This window comes from Salmo salar, chromosome 17, assembly GCF_965601325.2.
Source record: "Salmo salar chromosome 17, fSalSal1, whole genome shotgun sequence".
In the NCBI taxonomy this organism is placed as follows: domain Eukaryota; kingdom Metazoa; phylum Chordata; class Actinopteri; order Salmoniformes; family Salmonidae; genus Salmo; species Salmo salar.
The window spans coordinates 4,310,846-4,337,245 of record NC_138307.1 but is presented as its reverse complement, the minus strand read 5'-3'; the positions used below and the strand labels follow the sequence as shown (position 1 = coordinate 4,337,245).

General features: G+C 43.0%; 1 protein-coding gene across 3 annotated transcripts in view; it reads right to left on the bottom strand.

Moving 5' to 3' along the window:
* The window catches only part of pard3ba (par-3 family cell polarity regulator beta a), a 189,249-nt gene that overhangs the window by 62,578 nt on the left and 100,271 nt on the right, over window positions 1-26,400 (bottom strand). For all 3 annotated transcript variants that reach the window (XM_014151297.3, XM_014151298.3, XM_014151299.3), the window contains 4 exons: window positions 20,175-20,334; window positions 15,365-15,500; window positions 10,684-10,802; window positions 4,835-4,879 (listed from right to left, as the gene is read on the bottom strand). In XM_014151297.3, the coding sequence (XP_014006772.3) occupies window positions 4,835-4,879; window positions 10,684-10,802; window positions 15,365-15,500; window positions 20,175-20,334 (460 nt within the window). The remainder of the gene's footprint in view (window positions 1-4,834; window positions 4,880-10,683; window positions 10,803-15,364; window positions 15,501-20,174; window positions 20,335-26,400) is intronic.

The window sequence follows — 26,400 nt, the reverse complement described above, 5'->3', positions numbered from 1 at the left end:
CAAAATTCACCCAACTTATTGTTGGAAGATTGTGGAAAGCTACCCGAAACGTTTGACCCAAGTTAAAACCTCTTGACGGTCGCCTAGGATAGGGGGCGCTACAGCGATTTTTGAAAAAAATTTGTGCCCATTTTAAACGGCCTCCTACTCAAACTCAGAAGCTAGGATATGCATATAATTAATACTTGTGGATAGAAAACACCCTGAAGTTTCTAAAACTGTTTGAATGGTGTCTGTGAGTATAACAGAACTCATATGGCAGTCAAAACCCCGAGGCAGATCGTAACAGGATGTGGAATTCTGAATTGCGGACTCAACTTCATCACTTTGCCTATAAATCACACCGTGAGCAATGGTTCATTGAGCACTACATGTCCCCAGTCTTTACAAAGTGGTGTGAGCCTTCTACTGTGAAAACTGACAGAATGAGAGTCTGTGGAAAGTGGTCACATGGGGAGGGCCATCACCATTATGACGCCGGCGCCCCTGGCTACCCTCCCCTTTCGAAACGTTTTGAAAGACAATGCAATCGTCCCCCTTGAATGTTATTGGAGCTCTGGTTGAAAAAGGCCCTAAAGATTTATGTTATACAACGTTTGACATGTTTGAACGAACTTAAATAAAAAAAAAATCAATATTGGTAAGAGAGGAGTCCCGCGCACGACGGTACTTTTGGCGCAGCCTTCAGAACGCGCTAACAAGAAGACATAAAGGATTAACTTTTTCTAACGAAAATACATTTGTTGTGGACCTGGGATTCCTGGAAGTGCCTTCTGATGAAGATAATCAAAGGTAAGGGATTATTGACAATAGTATACAAGACTAGATTTGATATGCGATTGTTCCAAGATGGCGCTGACCTGTATTGCTAGCCTATTTTTCTGAGTATCCCTTTTATCGCAAAGTGTGATTACCCAGTAAAGTTATTTTTAAATCTGGCATTGCAGGTGCTTTCAAGAGATGCTAATCTATAAATCTTAGAATGACAATATTACATTTTAAAAATGTTTTCGAATAGTAATTTAGTAAATTGTAGCGCTGTTTCACTGGACGCATTTGAGGGAAAATAGTCAACGTCACGCGCCGATGTAAAATGCTGTTTTTATATATAAATATGAACTTTATCGAACAAAAGAATGCATGTATTGTGTAACATGATGTCCTAGGAGTGTCATCTGATGAAGATTGTCAAAGGTTAGTGCTGCATTTAGCTGTTTTTTGGTTATTTGTGATGCATGTGGTTGGTCGGAAAATGGCTATGTGAATACTTTGACGATATACTCCTCTAACATTATCTAATGTTTTGCTTTTGCTGTAAAGCCTTTTTGAAATCGGACAACGTGGTTCGATTCAGGAGAGGTGTATCTATAAAACGATATAAAATAGTCCTATATTTGAAAAAAAATATTCTTTTGTTATGCTAATGGCGATAGGATTTTTCGCTGGATGTCCGTCCCGTATCCCGTCAAGAACAATTTAAAGGCAATGCTACCAAATACTAATTGAGTGTAAACTTCTGACCCACTGGGAATGTGATGAAATAAATAAAAGCTGAAATAAATCATTCTCTCTACTATTATTCTGACATTTCACATTCTTAAAATAAAGTGGTGATCTTAACTGACCTAAGACAGGGAATTTTTACTAGGATTAAATGTCAGGAATTGTGGAAAAACTGAGTTTAAATGTACTTGGCTAAGGTGTATGTAAACTTCCGACTTCAACTGTAAGTGGCCACTACTTTGTCTATTGTGAAATAATTAACTTAACTCAAAAGTTCCATCCAATCAAAGTACAGTCCAATTAAGGTCCCGACCAATCACAATTTAGTTCCAATTAACGTTGCAACCAATCATAGCTTATCTGCTCCCCGAGTGCACTCTGATAAATCACTAACAATGCGTCCCCGGGCGGGACACAGATGCAGGCAGAAGGCAGTAATCGTGTTTAGATGTATAGATGGAGCCTATGGTTGCATATTTGCTCAGTTAGACGTATGGCTCTGATAATGGTCAGGGACTTAAAAGGCCATTTTATAATTACAGACTCACCTTTAGTGGATTAGTCACGTGGAGGGATGGGAGGGGGAGAGGGGGGCAGGGACTAGAGATGGGACATGTACCATTTGTTAAAGCTAGGTTTAATAAATGCACTACTACACTGCGATAGACCACAAAGCATGTAGTGTGGGCAGAGCACACAGACAGATGGCCCTTCCCGCTACAGAGCGATCCATCAATTCAAATCAGCCCAACATGGTGACTTTCAACTTGAATCAACAACAGTGAGATGAGGGAGAGTGGGGCTGGGTAGAGAGAGAGTGATACAAACTACAACAAAGCAGGGTTCCATGTTGGCAGGGGAAAGGGAAGGCTACATGTTTTCAAAGTCTAATTGCAGAAGGGGACAAAACAAAATAATGGGCACTGCCAGTTGCCCAGCGGGCCAGAAGCTAGCCAGTGTTTGCCGCATCTAACAGGGCTTCAGTGTGGGTGGATCTCCCCCATCTCCAACAGAAACAAACCCAGGCATCAGTGGAGCAAAACATGCACACACACCACAACACGCACGCACCAAACGCTTGAAACAGCTGAGACAGAATTTGTTAGAAGCTGTGTGTGCGCAGGGCTACTAAGTGGTGTGTGTGTGTGTGTGTGTGTGTGTGTGCGCGCGCGCGCTGGAAGCGTTCCCAGACCTGTGTATGAGTAGAGCTGCCAGGGGAAGATGTTAAGAGCCGGGGGACAACCAGAGGAGGATGGAGAGATGGAGACAGAGACCACAGTGGAGAGATGGAGAGAGAGGCCCCCTCCAAACATCCATTTATCCCCCTCTCCTAAATGAGCATGTTCTCCTCTGGCTGTTGATACACACACTCTAGTCTATTCAGAGGACCTGAGGATTACTGGAGCTATCCCTCTTTCTATGTCACAAACATGCACATGTGTAATCCTCAGGTGCATGTGTCTACGCGTTAGTGTTTCTTTGGCGCGCGCGCACACACACACACACACACACACACACACACACACACACACACACACAGAGAGAGAGAGAAAAATAACCCAAATCAGGATGCTTTAAAGGCCGGGCTTATTCAGGCGGTAGCTATGAGAAGGTAGAGAGTGAAGGAGATATAGGGGCACTAGGAGAGAAGGGAAAGGAGGATGATTTGGTAGGGGAAGCTTAAAGGATGGAGCATGTTACCTATAATCGCATAACACTTGGAAAGCACAGAGAGAAGGAAAGAGAGAGAAGCATGAGAGGGTGAGAACAGAGGAAGAGAGAGGAAGGAGGATAATTGGGATATGGACAATAAGAGAAGATGAAATGGGGATAGGAGGGGACAGACTAAGCGGGAGAGAGACAAGACAGACCGCTCCGGAGAGAGAGAGAGAGAGAGAGATAGGAGAGAGAGAGAGATAGCTAGTAAAGAAAGAAGAGTAACAAGAGTAACAAGAGGCGTAAAACAAACATAAAAGGGTGAGGAAGAGAGAAAGAGAGTGAGAGCACGGAGAAAGCGAGGAATAGAGAAGGTATTGAGAGAGAGTGAGAGCAAGAGAGAACAAGAGAGTAAGAAATCACAAAAGCAAATGAGAGAGCGAGAGACAAAGCAAGACAGAAATAGGAGAGAGAGAAAGAAATAGTATGAGAGAGAGCGAGCAAGTTGGGGGAGAGACAGGAATATAGAAGTAGAGAAATAGAAGGAAAGAGAGTAGCTCTCACACACACACACACACACACACACACACACACACACACACACACACACACACACACACACACACACACACACACACACACACACACACACACACACACACACACACACACACAGAGAGAGAGAGAGCGGTTTTAGCCAGATTAAAGCCGGAGGTGGAGCCCCTCTTAAATACCATCCTACTAATGAAATATGTCAAGGCCTATAAAGAAGCATGGGCCATTTAAAGAATCATGCACGGGGGCCACGTCAAATACGGCCCCGTCAGCAAACTGGCCTCAGTGTAGCCTGTCAATACGCATTAGCTTACACATCAGTTAGAGGCTGATGTAGAAAATGAATCTCTTTATTTATCATAGCCCATAAGGGTGATTGTGACTACTGATCAGAAATGGGCTTTGAGGGAAATCATATGGGTAAAATTAGGTTTGGGTGTATGGGGGGGAGGGAGCTGAGCGTGGTACTTTACTGTGGGGGTGGGACTTGTAGAGTCGTCGTTATGTGGCAACAGTTTATGCTGTGGTAGATTTAAGGTGTGTGTGTTTCTGTGTGTGTGTGTGTGTGTGTGTGTGTGTGTGTGCGCGCGCGTCTGCGTTCAAGCCTTTCATTCAATCCCTGCACCCTCTTTCTCACTTAAGTGAAAGAAGACAAATTAAGAACATCCCGGTCTAATGCAATCTAGGGCTGTCGGAGCAAAGAGGTAGCTTAACAAATCACTTCCTGCTGCTTCCAGCTGAGTAAGGAGAACACACAAATCAGGTTCAGTGACACAAAGCATCTCCCCGCTGAAGTCTGTTCGTTCCAGGGTGAAGTTTCCCCCACAAGTACAGATCTAGGATCAGCTTCCCTCCATCCTTCCCTTAACCATTAGAGGAGTTAGAGGAGTCCTGAACAGGTCATAATGTGTTGTGCGGTCAGTATAACAGCACACTGAAAATTATGATTATTTTCCATACCTTTATTCAATGTTAACCTGCCGTCTTTGTTTGAGAAGGTGTGCGTTTGTGTGTGTCTGAAGAGTGTGTGTGTGTGTGTGTGTGTGTGTGTGTGTGTGTGTGTGTGTGTGTGTGTGTGGGGGGGGGGGATATGGATAGGGGGAAGAGCGTGCCTCTTCACCTGGTCTCTGCTCTGCCAGGGATCTCATGTTGCTCTCATCAGCCACTGAAACACAGAAAAACACAGACAGTGAATATTGGAACACCTTAAGGGTTGCCTTTGTCTGTTTTCTCTGAGCAGAGATGGAGAAAGAGAGAGAGGGAGCAAGACACGGACAGAAGAGAGAGAGGGAAAGAGAGATATGGTATAGGAGAGAGAGGGTGGGGAGGGCAAGAACGAGGTACTCTCCCTCATTCCCCCCCTATTTCCCTACCTTCCCCTCTCTCTTGTCCTCAGTCTTTCCCTCTCTATAAACCACACCAACAGGATTGAGGGGCAGGCAGGGAGCGGCATCAGCTGCCAGAGGGGCACTGCACCACAGGACACAATAATAGGTTTTCATTACGTTGCAATTTCTCTGAAATAATCCCTTTTCATATTTTATGAGGTCAACGTCCTCCCGGCAGAGAAACGAGAGAGCAGAAGAAAAATAAAAAAGAGTGAGAGGGAGGGAGAGAAAATGCAGCTGTGACGGAGGGGACAATGGATTAGGCTGGCAGTTATATTTGCTGGCTTCACGCGTTATATTTTCCCTCAAATACAGTAGCCACAAAAAGGTTGTGGTGGCGGGTGTGTGTGTGTGAGCTGTGTGGCACGAAGCCAAAAATAATGTGCATATAAATCTGCTTCTATTGTTACAGAGATCCCACCCCCCCTGTTCGGAGAGCAGCATCAACAATGTCTCACCCACCCACCCACCCACCCACCCACCCACACACACAGATAAATAAATGTTCTGCAGCTGGGACAGGAATGTGCTGCTGGTGTTAGTGAGCTCATAATGACTACAGCTCAGTGAACTGCATTGTTTCTTCTCCACGTACATGACCATGTACACGACTCAACTATTGTCAGATCAAGTCATGTGGTCAGGGAAAAACTCCTGGGTCTGAATTCAAAACGTGTCTCAGAGTAGAAGTGCTCAGAGTACACTCAGAGTAGTTCCCACCTTATATTCCTTATGACTTCAAAAGCCAAACTGATCCTAGATCAGCACGCCTACTCTGAAAGGCTTTATAAATACGGGCCCAGGTACAACCATTAAGACAGACTTGAGAGTGAGTGTTTAGGACCACAGTCTTGGCTAAGCCCATTTAACCAAAGTCAGATACCTCTGAAACGCTAAACAAGTCATGTGTGCGTCCTAAATGCCACCCTATTCACTATACAAATAAATAGCTTTGTAGCACGAGGCAGCTTGATGTATAAGTACACACCCTGGTCAAAAGTTCCTGAATAGGGAATAGGATGCAGCCTGTGTTTTGCTTGTGCACCCTACAGTCCCCATAAGAAAACATTTGCTAAGCACCAGAGCTTATATTGCTTATTACGTTTTGCTTAGTGCAAAAATAAACCCTCAGACTTGACTCACCCAGCTTAACCCCCGTTTGGAAATGGGAAACTACCCCCTATTAAAGTGGATGATCCCTACAAATGTGACACGCAGCACAGGGTCACAGTGTCATACAGTCCCCATGCCTCTGGTAATGCTCCCCCATCCTCAGATAACAACCTCAAGGGGGTGGGGGTAGAGAGTAGGAGAAAGGTCAAGTGAGGTAGAAATATGGAGAGAGAACGAAAAGGTAGATGCATTGAGAGAGAGAGAAAAAGGAGAGAGAGAGAGAGAGAAAGATGTACAGAGAGAGAGGCGCAAAAAGGAGAAAGAAGGACGGAAAGGGAGTGAAAGAGAACAAGGAGGAAAGAGAGAGATGACGAAAACAGAGAAAGACAAGATAAGCAGTGAGTAGGATGCGGGGGTCTCTTCCTAATAAAAGCCAATCAATGTGCAGTAGCGGCGTGCAACTAGTTTCGAAGGGGGAACCCAATCCACATCCCTAATGAACTGGGATTGGAAACCAGCGACAGGCAAAAATAATTAACAGAATAAGATATACCTCCCTCTGAAACAGAGAAGAGAGAAAAAGGGAGGGAGACGGGTGGAGGATTGAGAAAAGAGAGAGATGGGGGAAGAATGAGAGAAGAGAGCAAAAAAAAGAGGGAGAAAGAAGAAAAGACAGAGGGAGGGTGGGAGTGAGAGAGAGAGAGAGTGTGAGAGCAAAATAAAAGAGAGGCTAACAGGGTCACCCAGGTGCTAATATGAGGAAATAAGCTGCTTAGTGCAATATCATTTCAGGGAAAAAGTTGGGTATGACTGAAGGAGTGCGGACACTGCTCACATTCGCACGCACACAGAGCAGTGTTAGACTGACTAGACACTCTAGTTCAGGAACCGTTGTCTTCTAAAGGTCAGGCCTCCCAAGTGGCGCAGCGGTCTAAGGGGTCACTACAGACCCGGGTTCGATCCCAGTCTGTGTCACAACTGGCCGTGACAGGGAGTCCCATAGGGCGGCGCACAATTGGCCCAGCGTCGCCCAGGATAGGGGAGGGTTTGGTGGGGGGGTGCTTTACTTGGCTCATCGCGCTCTAGCGACTCCTTGTGGCATGCCGGGCGCCTGCAGGCTGACTTCGGTGTGTTTACTCCGACACATTGGTGCAGCTGTCTTCCGGGTTAAGCGGGCGGGTGTTAAGGAGCGCGGTTTGGCGGGTTATGTTTCGGAGGACGAACGACTCGACCTTCGCCTCTCCCGAGCCCGTTGGGGAGTTACAGCGATGAGACAAGATCATAAATGAAATTGGGAGAAAAATACAAAACATTTAGATGAACTCAGCAAAAAAATAAACGTCTCTTTTTCAGGACCCTGTCTTTCAAAGATAATTCGTAAAAATCAAAATAACTTCACAGATCTTCATTGTAAAGGGTTTAAACACTGTTTCCCATGCTTGTTCAATGAACCATAAACAATTAATGAACATGCACCTGTGGAACTGTCGTTAAGACACTAACAGCTTACAGACGGTACGCAATTAAGGTCACAGTTATGAAAACTAGGGACACTAAAGAGGCCTTTCTACTGACTCTGAAAAACCACAAAAGAAAGATGCCCAGGGTCCCTGCTCATCTGCGTAAACGTGCCTTAGACATGCTGCAAGGAGGCATGAGGACTGCGGATGAGGTCAGGGAAATAAATTGCAATGTCCGTACTGTGAGACACCTAAGACTACAGAGACACAGGACGGACAGCTGATCGTCCTCACAGTGGCAGACCAGGTGTAACAACACCTGCACAGGATTGGTACATCCGAACAACACACCTGCGGGACAGGTACAGGATGGCAACAACAACTGCCCGGGTTACACCAGGAACGCACAATCCCTCCATCAGTGCTCAGACTGTCCGCAATAGGCTGAGAGAGGCTGGACTGAGGGCTTGTAGGCCTGTTGTAAGGCAGGTCCTTACCACACATCACCGGCAACAACATCGCCTGTGGGCACAAACCCACCGTCGCTGGACCAGACAGGACTGGCAAAAAGTGCTCTTCACTGACGAGTCACAGTTTTGTCTAACCAGGGGTGATAGTCGGATTCGCGTTTATCGTCGAAGGAATGAGCGTTACACCGAGGCCTGTCTTCTGGAGCGGGATCGATTTGGAGGTGGAGGGTCCGTCATGTTCTGGGACGGTGTGCTCAAGCATCATTGGATTTAGCTTGTTGTCATTGCAGGCAATCTCAACGCTTTGCGTTACAGGGAAGAAATCCTCCTCCCTCATATGGTACCCTTCCTGCAGGCTCAACCTGACATGACCCTCCAGCATGACAATCCCACCAGCCATACTGCTCGTTCTGTGCGCGATTTCCTGCAAGACAGGAATGTCAGTGTTCTGCCATGGTCAGCAAAGAGCCCGGACCTCAATCCAATTGAGCACATCTGGAAACTGTTGGATGAGTGCTAGGGCCATTCCCCCCAGAAATGTCCTGGAACTTGCAGGTGCCTTGGTGGAAGAGTGGGGTAACATCTCACAGCAAGAACTGGCAAATCTGGTGCAGTGCATGAGGAGGAGATGCACTGCAGTACTTAATGCAGATACTGACTGTTACTTTTGATTTTGACCCCCCCCCCCCCTTGTTCAGGGACACATTATTCAATTTCTGTTAGTCACATGTCTGTGGAACTTGTTCAGTTTATGTCTCAGTTGTTGAATCTTGTTATGTTCATAGAAATATTTCCACATAAGTTTGAAGAAAAATAAACGCAGTTGACAGTGAGAGGATGTTTCTTTCTTTGCTGAATTAAAATAGAATTTAAAAAACCCTCCATGGTCATATGCGTGTGTTAACATAGCATTATAAGACCATTTCAATGGGCCCATGTGGTAAATGTTGAATCTGTGCTTGAAATTCAATACTTAACTAGGGACCTTACAGATGTTGCATGCATGGTGGACAGTGGAAGGGTCAGGTCAACCTCTATTATTTCATACAGAGTGAGTCCATGTAACTTATGTGATTTGTTAAGTTGAATACTTATACTTATTTGTTATGAATTTTTTATTATAAAAAAAATATATAAAATGTAGATGGTTTGGGATGAGTTGGACTGTAGTGCAGGAAAAGCAGCCAACAAGTGCTCAGCATATGTCGGAACTCCTTGTTGAGAGAATGCCAAGAGTGTGCAAAGCTGTCATCAAGGCAAAGGTTGGCTACTTTGAAGAATATCATATATATTTTGATTTGTTTTAACACTTTTTTGGTTACTACATGATTCCATGTGTTATTTCATAGTTTTGAGGCCTTCACTAAAATAGTAAAATAAAGAAAAACCCTTGAATGAGTAGGTGTGTACAAACTTTTGACTTGTACTGTATATCAAATCAAATTGTATTTCAAATCAAAACAAATGTTATTTGTCACACGCGCCGAACACAACAGTGAAATGCTTACTTACAAGACTTAACCAACAATGCGGTTTTAAGAAAAAAATACATGGAAACCTGGAATGAGTTGGTGTCCAAACTTTTGACTGGTTATATATAAATATTGAGCAAAAATAAACACAACACGTAACAATTTCATAGATTTTACTGAGTGACAGTTCATATGAGGAAATCAGTCAATAGAAATAAATTCAATAGTCCCTAATCCATAAGGTGGTGGCTTATGGTAGAGAAATTAACATTACATTCTCTGGCAATAGCTCTGGTGGACATTCCTGCAGTCAGCATGCCATCTGCACGCTCCCTCAAAACTTGAGACATCTGTACCATTGTGTTTTGTGACAAAACTGCACATTTTATAGTGGCCACTTACTGTTCCCAGCACAAGGAGGAACCTGTGTAATGATCAAGCTGTTTAATCAGATTGTTAATATACCACACCTGTCAGGTGGATGGGTTATCTTGGCAAATGAGAAATTCTCTAACAGGGATGTAAACACATTTGTGCACAAAATTTGAAAGTAGTAAGCTTTTTGTGGGTATGGAACATTTCTGGGATCTTTTATTTCAGCTCATGAAACCAACACTTTACATGTTGCGTTTATATTTTTGTTCAGTGTATATATTTACACAGTAAAATGTGTATAAAATGTGAAGAAATCTAAGGGGTGTGAATACTTTTGCAAGGCACTGTATGAAACATTGGTAAACTTGAAATTATAGTTTGTACACTTGAAACAGATAATGAAAGCAATATCTACCACACTGAAATTCAATATATAAATCTTTTTTGAAATGTGATTTTTAAACTGAATGCAATACTAATTCAAGTTAGTTTCAAATCATAAAATACAATATTGAATTTATGAATGAAATGATTGAATTTGTGCATATCCAACAAAAAAAGTATAAATTCAAATTCAATATCTTAATACCAATTAAAAACTATGGAACTCAAATACAATCTCTGTTGGCACTGAAATCACTCCATATCGGACTGTGTGTGCGTGCAACACTGTGTGCATGTGTGTGCTCACCCAGGTCCATGCTCTTTGAGTTCCTTGTCTGAGGGTTGTCTGTCTGCCCAGGTGGCTGTGCGGTCTGTGTGTCTGGGTGAAGGTGACCCTCAGGAATTTTGGGAGCCTTGTTCCACTCACTGAGAAAAAAATACAAAGTTATAATCAACACTACTAACATTGTAGCCTGTACTTTTGTTATGTCCTATTTTAATGTTTAACTCTTTTACAGGGTATTTTAAGTAAATATACTTTGTGTTATTTATTTTCCAGCAGTGGTGGCAAGGATAGTAATGCTACTAGCATTAGAGCAATACCATTGTAGCTGTTTCCATAGACTGCCAGTCATTGAGCCAACAACAGTCCATTTAAAAGCACGTCTTGGCAAAAATTATTGTACAACAATTACAAAATATTTTTTGTGCCGGTGGCAAACATTTAGCAGGTGGGCCACCTAAATGAATAAAAGGGAAACATATTTCCAAGCATGTATACAAATCTTACACATATTCCAATGTATTAGATCATTTCCCCCCAACTTCGGACACCACCTAACTTCGGACACACTCTAGCAGTTAAAGGATTAAATCACCTCTAGCTCAACATTTAAATGGACTGGAAAATAACGGTACATTTTTCGACTAAATATTTTCATTGCAATTTGTGTAAATTGAGTTAGGTTTTAAGAGTTTCCAAAAAAGTCATATACATATATATATATATACATACACACATATACATACATATATATATATACATACACACATATACATACATATATATATATACATACACACATATACATACATATATATATATATATATACATACATACATACATACATACACACATATATATATATACATATACATATACACATATATATATATACATATATATATATACACACATATATATACATATACATATACACATATATATATATACATATATATATACACATATATATATATATACACATATACATATACACATATATATATATACACATATACATATACACATATATATATATACATATATATATATACATATATATATATACACACATATATATATATACATATATATATATACATATATATATATACACATATATATATATATATATATATATATACTGCTCAAAAAAATAAAGGGAACACTTAAACAACACATCCTAGATCTGAATGAAATAAATAATCTTATTAAATACTTTTTTCTTTACATAGTTGAATGTGCTGACAACAAAATCACACAAAAATAATCAATGGAAATCCAATTTATCAACCCATGGAGGTCTGGATTTGGAGTCACACTCAAAATTAAAGTGGAAAACCACACTACAGGCTGATCCAACTTTGATGTAATGTCCTTAAAACAAGTCAAAATGAGGCTCAGTAGTGTGTGTGGGCTCCATGTGCCCGTATGACCTCCCTACAACGCCTGGGCATGCTCCTGATGAGGTGGCGGATGGTCTCCTGAGGGATCTCCTCCCAGACCTGGACTAAAGCATCCGCCAAATCCTGGACAGTCTGTGGTGCAACGTGGCGTTGGTGGATGGAGCGAGACATGATGTCCCAGATGTGCTCAATTGGATTCAGGTCTGGGGAACGGGCGGGCCAGTCCATAGCATCAATGCCTTCCTCTTGCAGGAACTGCTGACACACTCCAGCCACATGAGGTCTAGCATTGTCTTGCATTAGGAGGAACCCAGGGCCAACCGCACCAGCATATGGTCTCACAAGGGGTCTGAGTATCTCATCTCGGTACCTAATGGCAGTCAAGCTACTCTGGCGAGCACATGGAGGGCTGTGCGGCCCCCCAAAGAAATGCCACCCCACACCATGACTGACCCACCACCAAACCGGTCATGCTGGAGGATGTTGCAGGCAGCAGAATGTTCTCCACGGCGTCTCCAGACTCTGTCACGTCTGTCACGTGCTCAGTGTGAACCTGCTTTCATCTGTGAAAAGCACAGGGCGCCAGTGGTGAATTTGCCAATCTTGGTGTTCTCTGGCAAATGCCAAACGTCCTGCACGGTGTTGGGCTGTAAGCACAACCCCCACCTGTGGACGTCGGGCCCTCATACCACCCTCATGGAGCCTGTTTCTGACCGTTTGAGCAGACACATGCACATTTGTGGCCTGCTGGAGGTCATTTTGCAGGGCGCTGGCAGTGCTTCTCCTGCTCCTCCTTGCTCAAAGGCGGAGGTAGCGGTCCTGCTGCTGGGTTGTTGCCCTCCTACGGCCTCCTCCACGTCTCCTGATGTACTGGCCTGTCTCCTGGTAGCGCCTCCATGCTCTGGACACTACGCTGACAGACACAGCAAACCTTCTTGCCACAGCTCGTATTGATGTGCCATCCTGGATGAGCTGCACTACCTGAGCCACTTGTGTGGGTTGTAGACTCCGTCTTATGCTACCACTAGAGTGAAAGCACCGCCAGCATTCAAAAGTGACCAAAACATCAGCCAGGAAGCATAAGAACTGAGAAGTGGTCTGTGGTCCCCACCTGCAGAACCACTCCTTTATTGGGGGTGTCTTGCTAATTGCCTATAATTTCCACCTGTTGTCTATTCCATTTGCACAACAGCATGTGACATTTATTGTCAATCAGTGTTGCTTCCTAAGTGGGCAGTTTGATTTCACAGAAGTGTGATTGACTTGGAGTTACATTGTGTTGTTTAAGTGTTCCCTTTATTTTTTTGAGCAGTATATATACACATACATACATATATATACATATATACATACATATATATATATATATATACATACACACATATATATATATATACACACACATATATGTACACATATACATATACACACACACACACACACACACACACACACACACACACACACACATATACACATATACATACACATACATACATATTGTGGGACACGCTTTATATTGTAAAATTCGACTGCACAACAGACCACACATTTAATATCCAGCGTTTTACCTCTGAAATATAGCTAACTGATTTCAGGCAAGTTATTTATTTATTTTTAACCAGAAGGCTAGCCAACTAATCAACTATTACAAAATAGTTCGGATATGAGGTTGGTGTCTCTTTTTTTTAACAAATTTAAACGGATATATCTTGTAATTGAACAACATTTTAAGGTGCCGATAATACGGGACATATTTTTGTTGCTAAACAGCTTATCAAAAAGCTGATAGTAGTAGTATTTCCACTAAAATGTCAAACATGTTGAATTTCTGACCGAAAGGTTGCAAGATCGAATCCCCGAGCTGACAAGGTACAAATCTGTCGCTCTGCCCCTGTTCCTAGTCCGTCATTGAAAATAAGAATTTGTTCTTAACTGACTTGCCTAGTAAAATAAAATAAATGTTTTGTTATTATTGGTGTCGTAAAAATGTTAGATACATTTTTACGACACCAAAACATTTATTTTATTTTACTAGGCAAGTCAGTTAAGAACACATTCTTATTTTCAATGACGGACTAGGAACAGGGGCAGAGCGACAGATTTGTACCTTGTCAGCTCGGGGATTCGATCTTGCAACCTTTCGGTTACTAGTCCAACGCTCTAACCACTAGGCTATGCTGCCGCCCCATTGATGGCATTGATGGCTTGATCACAAGATAACACTGTTGAAGGTAATAATATTTCTTAAACGCTGTTGAATATGTCGAAAATACAGGGTGCTACGCAAGATAATATTTCACTTCAGGTAAAATGTTTTACAGTATACGAGGCGAAAGTACATAACTGTTTGCCGTTTAGAAATGAAATCACTTTACGTATCTAGTCCTCCCTATTTGAAGGTGTCATAAGCATTTTGGACAAATTCACTTAGTTTAATACATTTACTCAAAATTACCAATATCAAAAGATCAAAATGGGGTGGGTGTATTTAAACAACCAGTAACCGAAAGGCTGTCTTTGTAAATAAGAATTTATTCTTAACTGACTTTCCCTTAGATCCTCTAACTTTCTCACTCAACATTATTCATAACTCATTATCCATAATGATAGTGAAATAGCTTTGTAAAAAACAAATGTGTCCTTGGGTGACAACAAATGTGACTTTTCAGCGTGTTTACAACGTTCATTTTTTCCCCCAAGAATACTAATTTACTGGTATAATAACTATAAATATGATCCCGAATATCAGCGTCCACCAGCATAAGCTAAATACACTGACTATTCCAAACATTAGGAACAGCTTCCTAATATTGAGTTGCACCCCTCTATTTGCAAGCAGAACAGCATCAATTTGTTGGGGAATGGACTCTACAATGTGTCAAAAGCGTTCCACAGGAATGCTGGCCCACGTTGAATGCTGGCCCAATCTTCCCACAGTTGTGTCAAGTTGGCTGGATGTCCTTTGGGTGGTAGATCATTCTTGATACACACGGGAAACTGTTGAGTATGAAAAACCCAGCAACGCTGCAGTTCTTGACACAAACCGGTGCGCCCGGCACCTACTACCATACCCCGTTCAGAGGGACATACCTTGGACCGATCTTTGTCCAATAAGAAATGTTTGTTTTCATTTTCCATTGCAGAAAGTTTTGCTACGATGTACATAAATGAATATGACCAATGTCTAATTTTAAAGGAACTCTAAGGAATACGTCCTAATATCGCAATCTATTCCCCATGTAGCGCACTACTTTTGACCTGGTCTGGAATTCAAACAGGGCCACAGTGTAATTACCTCCGGTGCGGTTGTGTTGTGTATTGGAGTTTAGCGTTCATCTCCTCCACGGAGCCAGGCGAAGGCGGCGAGGGGAAATCCTCCTCCATCTCCTCCTCTTGCTCGTAATGGGCGTGGCCACCATTAGTGGGAGGAGCTGGATTGGGAGAGGATAGGGACAAACAGCACAGACAGACACACAATCAGAAATTACACCAGTGACTAGCGCCTTTAATAGAGTAGGATGGAGTGTTTCATCTAAGGTCAGTTTTGAGGCTATCGCCCTAAAGACTACAGTTAGGATTGAGGGTGGTTAAGCTGAACCTAGATCAGTGCTGACAGGCAACTTCTACTCTAATACTACCGTGTCAAGCACACATGAAATCTCAGACTCATGAAGAAGGTCTATGCCATGTAAATGCAGGATCACATGTGGCAAACGTGATAGTCCTGTTATAAGAGGAAAAATATATATCTTCCTCTGGCTAGAGATAAAGCAGTCATCACTTTCATGAAGGGCCACTGAGACCGGGGGCATTGGATATGTCCCAAATGGTACCCTATTACCTATATAGTGCAATACTTCTGAGCCCGATGGGTGCCATTTGGTATACAGCCATTGCGTTGGAAGTTGTGTCAATGCTAGCTGTCTGTAAGACTGCCTGCCTAGGACAGTGATACACACACTCAATCATCTGACGGAGCCAAACAGTATTGAGGGATGGATTTCCAACTGCGCGCGCACACACACAACTCTGTACGCCTCATGAAACATGTACAGAACACACACAAACACAGCACACAAACACCCCCCTAAGTCAGTTACATTAGGAGAGAGACAAGCTACAGCGATATGTAGAAAGTGTGTCAAATTGAGGAGTACGTGAATTTCAGTGGATAAAGCTAAGCCCATATAATGTTGTGAGCATTTCCACTAGGTACTACTCCACATGACAATACCTCGTACACTGCCAAGGCAAAAAGTAACTTCTGTATTTCTATTTCCAAACTGTTCCCTCTGAAAGCACAGGCTTTGTGTGGGCTTCCTGCACTCTCTGGGGAAGTAAAGAAAAAAAGCCAAAGAATAAATGTAAAACAGTTTGTAGTCCTCTCTTCTGCTGCTCGCACAATAGTCCGTATGCAAATCCGGCCCACTTAGGAGCCATTTCATCAGCATAATGATTCCAAGGTCAGAACTTTGCACATGAACGCGAGGGAGATACGTACAGGGAAAAACATGGCTAATGAGTCACCCCCCTCGCTATAAATAGGCGCTGATGAAGTTAAGTATAAAAGTGAAATGGAGTCGGTTGGAATATGTAGGACATGGTACATTTACAAACAGCAGGCATAATGTTTGTAGTATGTGGTTGGTCATGAGGAGATGTGGTGGTTCAAAGCTGTGATGATATAAATACACAGTCAAAAGTTTGGTCACACCTACTCATTGCAGGGTTTCTCTTCATTTGTACCATTTTCTACATTGTAGAATAATAGTGAAGACATCAAAAACTATGAAATAACACATATGGAACATTGTAGTAACAAAAAAAAGTGTTAAACAAATCAAAATATTTTATATATTTGAGATTGTTCAAAGTAACCACCCTTTGCCTTGATGACAGCTTTGCACACGCTTGGCATTCTCTCAACCAGCTTCACCTGGAATGCTTTCCCAACAGTCTTGAAGGAGTTCCCACATATGCTGAGCACTTGTTGGCTGCTTTTCCTTCACTTTGATGTCCAACTCATCCCAAACCATCTCAATTGGGTTGAGGTCGGGTGATTGTGGAGGCCAGGTCATCTGATGCAGCACTCCATCACTCTTCTTCTTGGTCAAATAGCCCTTACACAGCCTGGAGGTGTGTTGGGTGATTGTCCTGCTGAAAAACAAATTATAGTCCCACTAAGCGCAAACCAGATGGGATGGTGTATCGCTGCAGTATGCTGTGGTAGCCATGCTGGTTAAGTGTGCCTTGAATTCAAAATAAATCACTGACAGTATCACCAGCAAAGCCCCCGCACACCATCACACCTCCATGCTTCACGGTGGGAACCACACATGCGGAGGTCATCCGTTCACCTACTCTGCGTCTCACAAAGACACGGCAGTTGGAACACAAAATCTCAAATTTAGACTCATCAGACCAAAGCAGATTTCCAGCGGTCCATTGTTTCTTGGCCCATGCAAGTCTCTTCTTCTTATTGGTGTCCTTTAGTAGTGGTTTCTTTGCAGCAATTCAACCATGAAGGCTTGATTCATGCAGTCTCCTCTGAACTGTTGATGTGTTGGTTACTTGAACTCTGTAAAGCGTTTATTTGGGCTGTAATTTGAGGCTGGTAACTCTAATGAACTTATCCTTTGCAGCAGAGGTAACTCTGGGTCTTCCTTTCCTGTGGCGGTGCTTGATGGTTTTTGCGACTGCACTTGAAGAAACTTTCAAAGTTCTTGAAATGTTCCATATTGACTAACCTTCATGTCTTAAAATAATGAACCGTTGGTTCTCTTTGCTTATTTGAGCTGTTCTTGCCATAGTATGGACTTGGTCTTTTACCAAATAAGGCCATTTTCTGTATACCACCCCTACCTTGACACAACACAACTGATTGGCTCAAACGCATTAAGAAGAAAATAAATTCCACAAATTAACAAGGCACACATGTTAATTGAAATGCATTCCAGGTGATTACCTCATGAAGCTGGTTGAGACAATGCCAAGAGTGTGTGCAAAGCTGTCATCAAGGCAAAGGGTGGCTACTTTGAAGAATCTCAAATATAAAATTCCACAAGTTGGATTGGCTTGATGGGCACTTCTTACGTAACATACGGGCAAGCTGCTCCCACAACAGCTCAATAGGGTTGAGATCCGGTGACTGTGCTGGCCACTCCATTATAGACAGAATACCAGCTTACTGCTTCTTCCCTAAATAGTTATTGCATAGTTTGGAGCTGTGCTTTGGGTCATTGTCCTGTTGTAGGAGGAAATTGGCTCCAGTTAAGCGCCGTCCACAGGGTATGGCATGGCATTGCAAAATGGAGTGATAGCCTTCCTTCCTTCACAATCACTTTTACTCTGTACAAATCTCCCACTTTACCACCACCAAAGCACCCCCAGACCATCACATTGCCTGCACCATGCTTGACAGATGGCGTCAAGCAGTCCTCCAGCATATTTTCATTTTTTTCAATGTCACGCGAATGTTCTTCTTTGTGATCCGAACACCTCAAACTTAGATTAGTCTGTCCATAACACTTTTTTCCAATCTTCCTCTGTCCAGTGTATGTGTTCTTTTGCCCATTTTAATATTTTCTTTTTATTGGCCAGTCTGAGATATGGCTTTTTCTTTGCAACTCTGCCTAGAAGGCCAGCATCTCGGAGATGCCTCTTTATTGTTGATGTTGAGACTGGTGTTTTACGGGTAGTATTTAATGAAGCTACCAGTTGTGAGGCGTCTGTTTCTCAAACTAAACTCTAATGTACTTGTCCTCTTGCTCAGTTGTGCACCGAGGCCTCCCACTCTTTCTATTCTGGTTAGAGCCAGTTTGCGCTGTTCTGTGAAGGGAGTAGTACACAGCGTTGTATGAGATCTTCAGTTTCTTGGCTATTACTCGCATGGACTTGCCTTCATTTCTCAGAACAAGAATAGACTGACAAGTCTGAGAAGAAAGTGCTTTGTTTCTGGCCATTTTGAGCCTGTAATCGAATCCACAAATGCTGATGCTCCAGATACTTAACTAGTCTAAAGAAGGCCAGTTTTATTGTTTCTTTAATCAGAACAGTTTTCAGCTGCGCTAACATAATTGCAAAAGGGTTTCCTAATGATTTATTAGCCTTTTAAAATTATAAACTTGGATTATCTAACACAACGTGCCATTGGAACAGAGGAGTGATGGTTGCTGATAATGGGCCTCTGTACGCCTATGTAGATATTCCATAGAAAATCTGCCGTTTCCAGCTACAATAGTAATTTACAACATTAGTAGTGGTAGTGTATATATAATGTACACACACACACACACACACACACACACACACACGTATCTCTGTGCATTCAAATTGCCATTGATACAATGCAATTTTGTTCATTGTCCGTAGTTTATGCCTACCCATAACCATAACCCCACCGCCACCATGGGGCACCTTGTTCAAAGTTTAAATCAGCAAACCACTCGCCCACATGACGCATACACGTGGTCTGCGGTTGTGAGGCCGGTTGAACATACAGCCAAATTCTCTAAAACGACAGAGGCAGCTTATGGTAGAGAAATTAACATTCAATTATCTGGCAATAGCTCTGGTGGGCATTCCTGCAGTCAGCATGCCAATTGCAATCTCCTTCAAAACTTGATCCATATGTAGGATTGTGTTTCGTGACAAAACTGGACATTTTAGAGTGGCCTTTTATTTTCCCCAGCACAAGGTGCACCTGTGCAATGATCAAGCTGTTTAATCAGATTCTTGATATGCCACACCTGTCAGGTGGATGGATTATCTTGGTAAAGGAGAAATGCTCACTAACATGGATGTAAACAAATTTGTGCACAAAATGTAAAAGAAATTTGTGGGTATGGAACATTTCAGCTCATGAAACATGGGACCAACACTTTACATGTTGCGTTTATATTTTTGTTCAGTGTATATAACTGCTGTGATTTAAAAAAAACAACATTGTACAGCGTCTTAAAGGCAAGTGTGAATGTTTGCGTGTGTGTGTGTGTGGGGACTGTGTGTGCATACTATATTCATCTGTGTGTGTATGTGTGTAAGTCAAGCACCAGTATGAGAGTGTCCATCTCTTCTCTAGTTCAGGCCCTATTGTGTCCTCTCACCTCTAAAGCTGGAGTAGATGTTGTTGGGGACCATGGGCGGCTGGCTGGGCGGCTGGGGGCTGGGACCGTTGCTGTGGTGGTGGGATTCCAGGGCTGCAGCTTGAGCTGGGGTTCTGGAGGGGCCATCTAGGACCTGGTGGCTAGCCGCCTCTTGGCTCTCCTGTCACAGCCAGGGGGAGAGGAGCAGAGGTCAGTGAATTGCATTAGTGCCTAGAATTTTTCCTCATCACTTGATTTGGAATGGCCCAGAGTTTTTCCTACATTGGATGCACATTGAATGTGTTTTTAGGTTTTCATGTGAGAGGTACATGTAAAATATGCGAAGGATGACACTGGACATTAAATCATTGAGTGAGAAAAATATGTGTTTCTTAATTGAAAAGTTATGGGGAAAATAAGTGCATAGTATAGATGCACATATGTTGTGTTGAAGTGTACTTACGATCATAGAATATCTTTGAGTATCAGAGCACTATATCTATGACTACAGTTGGAGACACAGTAGCCGCTTACCCACTATCATTCTATTTCCGTTCGAGCCAGAGGGCTAGCATCAGAGAAGCTGGAAAACCGAGACCCTGAACACACCAGTGAATAAGAATGTGCCACTCTTCCATTGACTTCAGTCTGAATCTTCCTCATGCTCATGGGAGACCTCAGGAAGTAATCAAATCACTTATTGAGTCTATTGATTTTCAAGCTTATCTGGCAGTAGCATGCACTGGCTCGCATGTGTACAGTATCAGCGTCTAAAACGGCTACTGCACAGTATCAACGCACTGTACACCAACTCTACCTAATGCACTGTACACCAACTCTACCCATTTCATACTGAAATCATAACAGACAGCTTCCCATTGGCTTACATTGTGTTTGAGTGTGCTTCATCAGTAAGAGGACAGTAGCACCACTAAGACTCGCTGTTTGGTTGAGGGTTGGAAATGAAGTAATTCCGTTAATCCCTCATGCTGACGACAGGCATGTTATCGGACAGTCTCCACCGCCACAGAGGAGCAGATGGAGAAGCAGATAGAAGCTGCATCCCAAATGGCACCCTATGGGCCTTGGTCAAAAGTAGCGCACTACGTTGGGAATAGGATGCCATTTGGGATGCACACGGACAGATAGAGAGGGCTGGTGGCAGAGTGAGACATACTGTAGATAAAAGATGAAAGCCTCTCCTTTGAGAGCGACGTGTGGTGGGATCTACAGCCGTCACACACACAGGCGTACACACACACAAATAAATGGACAGACACAAAATCACCCACAACCTGTCTCTCTCTAACTCTGTGGGTGTGTGGCTATGGGCTTTGCATCATTGTCACATTATACGTAATGAGCAGTAGTGGCGTAACGCGTTCACCGTCTCTATGTGCTAACTCCTTTCATTAGGCCATCATCCTCATATCAAAGGGGATTTTCATTGTGTGCGTTCGGTAGCAGTGTGTGAGTTTGGCTTTGGGGGGGGGGGGGGTGTCCGTTGTGCTTTTGTTCCTGCGTGCAGTCACACACACACGTTCCCAATGGTATCATTAGCGGGAACCACGGCTCTTTACATGTATTACTGTCACACACATCTTCATCAGTCAGAATAGCTCACACACACCCAACACCCACATGGTACCGCTCCGTCTATCCACCCAATTGTTTCAAGGGTCTGTGACAGCCAGGCAGAGCCATCAAAGCAGCCAGAGTGGAGCTCACGTCCTAATCCACAGAACAATAAGAACCTGCTGGTCAACACAATGAGGATATTGAGGAACACCCCTCTGAGTTGGTAGGGTTAGAGAGAGGTGGGGGTCCTGGAGCTACCCTCAAGGCTTTGGGCTTTCATCTTGGGGTCTCGTTGTCTGATAAGATTAGACCTAGTGTGAGTATGTGTGTGTGTGTGTGTGTGTGTGTGTAGATTGCTGAGTGAACATAGGCTGAGGCCTACGGAGATTTGCAGTGAGAACTGCACTAGCAGTTATACAATTTTTCAACAGGCTTTGAGGGAGCACCCACACACACAATTTTCCATGGCAATTTCTTAAGACTGACATCCAGAAGGGCTGTGGCCAAGGAGAGACTGACAGGAGGACACAAAAGGGGAGGGTCATTGGTCACACCCATTTAATCCCATAACCCCTTGCTGTCTCATCTCATTCTCCACCCTGCCCCTCCATTATACCCTACCATCAGACATTAACACCGTAATAGTTCATTTTTTCTAGTCTTTCTTCTTTCACTAATAGCTACCCCGTCATGGTTCACAATGCTTCTGAGTGGCTGTTGTGATAACCCAAGATGGAAACTTTTTCACTCGGGGGGGCCCCCCCTCCCAGCATTGGGGAACATCCCGCGCCACCCGTGCGCACGTGACACGTCTATTTCTATGGGCACAAGCACTGTTAATGGCACAAACTGTTCACTCCCCTCTTGTTGGTGGAGATCATTTTGCAGGTTTAAAGCGTATTTCCTGCAATTCTACACATTTTGTCATGGGGTGCAAAGAAATTGTCTTATGTGTATTTGTAATATTTGAGTGAGGGAAAAAGGAAACCGCACACTGCTCTTAATATTTGAGTGACAAAAAAAATTACAACAATATCTACTATCTAAAAAAACAGAAATAAACTTTTTTAAAGTGACATGGGCTAGATGATCATGGCATTTCTGACAAGGTATAAATACAGTTGAAGTCTGAAGTTTACATACACCTTAGCCAAGTACATTTAAACTCAGTTTTTCACAATTCCTGACATTTATTACTCGTAAAATGTCCTTTCTTAAGTCAGTTAGGATCACCACTTTCTTTTAGGAATGTGAAATGTCAGAATAATAGTAGAGAATGATTTATTTCAGCTTTTATTTCTTTCATCACATTCCCAGTGGGTCAGAAGTTTACATACACTCAATTAGTATTTGGTAGCATTGCCTTTAAATTGTTTAACTTGGGTCAAATGTTTCGGGTAGCCTTCCACAAGCTTCCCACAATAAGTTGGGTGAATTTTGGCCCATTCCTCCTGACAGAGCTGGTGTAACTGAGTCAGGGTTGTAGGCCTCCTTGCTCACACATGCTTTTTCAGTTCTGCCCACAAATCTTCTATAGGATTGAGGTCAGGGCTTTGTGATGGCCACTCCAATACCTTGACTTTGTTGTCCTTAAGCCATTTTGCCACAACTTTGGAAGTATGGTTGGGGTCATTGTCCATTTGGAAGACCCATTTGAGGCCAAGCTTTAACTTCCTGACTGATGTCTTGAGATGTTGCTTCAATATATCCACATAATTTTCCTACCTCATGACGCCATCTATTTTGTGAAGTGCACCAGTCCCTCCTGCAGCAAAGCACCCCCACAACATGATGCTGCCACCCTTGTGTTTCACGGTTGGGATGGTGTTATTCGGCTTGCAAGCCCCCCCCCCCCCCCCCCCCCCCTTTTTTCCTCCAAACATAACGATGGCCAAACAGTTACATTTTTGTTTCATCAGACCAGAGGACATTTCTCCAAAAAAACGATCTTTGTCCCCATGTGCAGTTGCAAACCATAGTCTGGCTTTTTCATGGTGGTTTTGGAGCAGTGGCTTCTTCCTTGCTGAGCGGCCTTTCAGGTTATGTCAATATAGGACTCGTTTTACTGTGGATATAGATACTTTTGTACCGGTTTCCTCCAGCATCTTCACAAGGTCCTTTGCTGTTGTTCTGGGATTGATTTGCACTTTTTGGACCAAAGTACATACATCTCTAGGAGACAGAACGCGTCTCCTTCCTGAGCGGTATGACAGCTGCGTGGCATTTATACATGCGTACTATTGTTTGTACAAATGAACGTGGTACCTTCAGGTGTTTGGAAATTTCTCCCAAGAATGAACCAGACTTGTGGAGGTCTACAATTTTTTTTCTGAGGTCTTAGCTGATTTCTGTTGATTTTCCCATGTCAAGCAAAGAGGCAGAGTTTGAAGGTAGGCCTTGAAATACATCCACAGGTACACCTCCAATTGACTCAAATGATGTCAATTAGCCTATCAGAAGCTTCTAAAGCCATGACATCATTTTCTGGAATTTTCCAAGCTGTTTAAAGGCACAGTCAACTTAGTGTATGTAAACTCCTGATCCACTGGAATTGTGATACAGTGAATTATAAGTGAAATAATCTGTAAACAATTGTTGGAAAAATGACTTGTGTCATGCACAAAGTAGATGTCCTAACCGACTTGCCAAAACTATAGTTTGTTAACAAGAAATTTGTGGAGTGGTTGAAAATGACTCCAACCTAAGTGTATGTAAACATCCAATTTCAACTGTAGCTCTAAGACTGACAATGACTGACATGACAATAGGAACTGATGATGCACTACCCAATTTACAAATTGCACCTTGTGCATTCTACTATTACAACTTTCAATAGTAAGTTTAAAAGAAGACAGTTTGCCCCACAGTTTGGGAACCACTGCACTAGAGAACATCACAAACGTTGCCGTCTTTATTAACTGAGAATGAGTACAAATCAGTAACAAAACCTTGTAAATAATTGGTAGTAGCGCAAAAAACAACAACTAAGCATGGAAAGTCTGTCTGTATTATATTGTCATGCGTTTGCTGTCATATTGCTATAGACCGTTTATATAATGCTTTTCCTTTTCTGACTGTGGAATTCTGAAGTGCATATACTTACAGAAAGTGGACAGCGCAGTAAACTACCGTAGTAGAAAACGTGATCATCCCTAAGGGGAAAATTGGTTTTCCAAATTACTTTGCCCTGTTTAGATGAGACTGAGTGAGCCACTTGACTGTGTGTTAGGGGTCAGTATGGGGGATAGGGACGATACCCAGCGAAGAGAGAAGAATAAGCCCCGAGAGAGAAAGAGACTGAAAGATAGAAACAATCATTCCAAAGAGAGATGGTGAGGTATATAAAGACCAGGAAGAGAGAGGACAGGAGAACTAGCCAGTAGAAAGCAAGGAATCGCCACACCAACACCACAGTGAAACAGACAGACAGCATGCAAGAGGTAGACTTTAGGAAGACTCTTTATTCAACAAAGGACTTTTGTGAGATTATAAACACAACATTGAGTGACAGGTCTGGAGACAAGTGAACAATACAAAAATAATGAAAGTAAATAAATATGTAAAACACAAGAAATAGAATAGGTTTAAAAAGTGTTTCAGGGATGTTGGCAATATTGCCAGATTGTCAGTAGCATTGCAGACAAAGATTTGAAGACAGGGAAACAACCAGTGGCCATTTTTGTGCCCAACTATTGTCGTCAAAATTAGTGGTAACTTTTTAATAATGATCAATAACACGCAATTAATTATTGATAAGTAGTGCACAGACATTTTCTCCTGAATTTTAGTTACAGCGGTTGGTTAACAGTCATTGCCTGTATTATGGTGGCCATTGTGGGAAGAGGGAACAGTTTTGGGCAGGGGAAAGAGTTAATGCTGCGCACACACACACACACACACACACACACACACACACACACACACACACACACACACACACACACACACACACACACACACACACACACACACACACACACACACACACACACACACACACACACACACACACACACACACACACACACACACACACACACCACACGTAAATATCCGCACAAACATGTATGTGTTCTCTCAGAGTCCTCCTGAGAGCCTGCGGTGATGATGTTGCATCAGGTCCTGGTTGTGTGTGTAGTTGGATCCGTGTGCGTTTCTGTTTATGTCTAAGTGGTTGTGTGTTTTGTCGTGTCTGTGTAAGTCACCGTACATTGCCCCTGTCAGCGCCCTTATGCTCTCTGCATAGGCATGTGTGTTGCTGATGTGTATGTTGTCGGGTGAGTGGCTACGTGTGTGACTGCGTGTGTTGTCCTGCGTTTGACTGTGTGTGTAATGGTTTGTGTGGCTGTGTACGTTGTCGGGTGTGTGGCTGCGTGTATAATGGTGTATTTTGTCGGTTGTTCGGCTGCGTGGGTTGTTGTGTGTGCGGCTGCGTATGCAGTCGGGTGTGTGGCTGCGTACGTTGTCGGGTGTGTGACTGCGTGTGCATTCCCGCGTGTATCTGTCGACATTGTCGTCTAAGGACCTAAACCTGTGCGCGTTGCTCTTTACATTGCCTGTCGTGTGGCTGTGTGGCACATTGCCGAGTGTGTGTTTCTGCATGGTGTCCTCCGTGTAGCTGTGTGTGTTCTCCTGTGTGTATACCTGCGCCAGGCCTTCAGAGTATCTG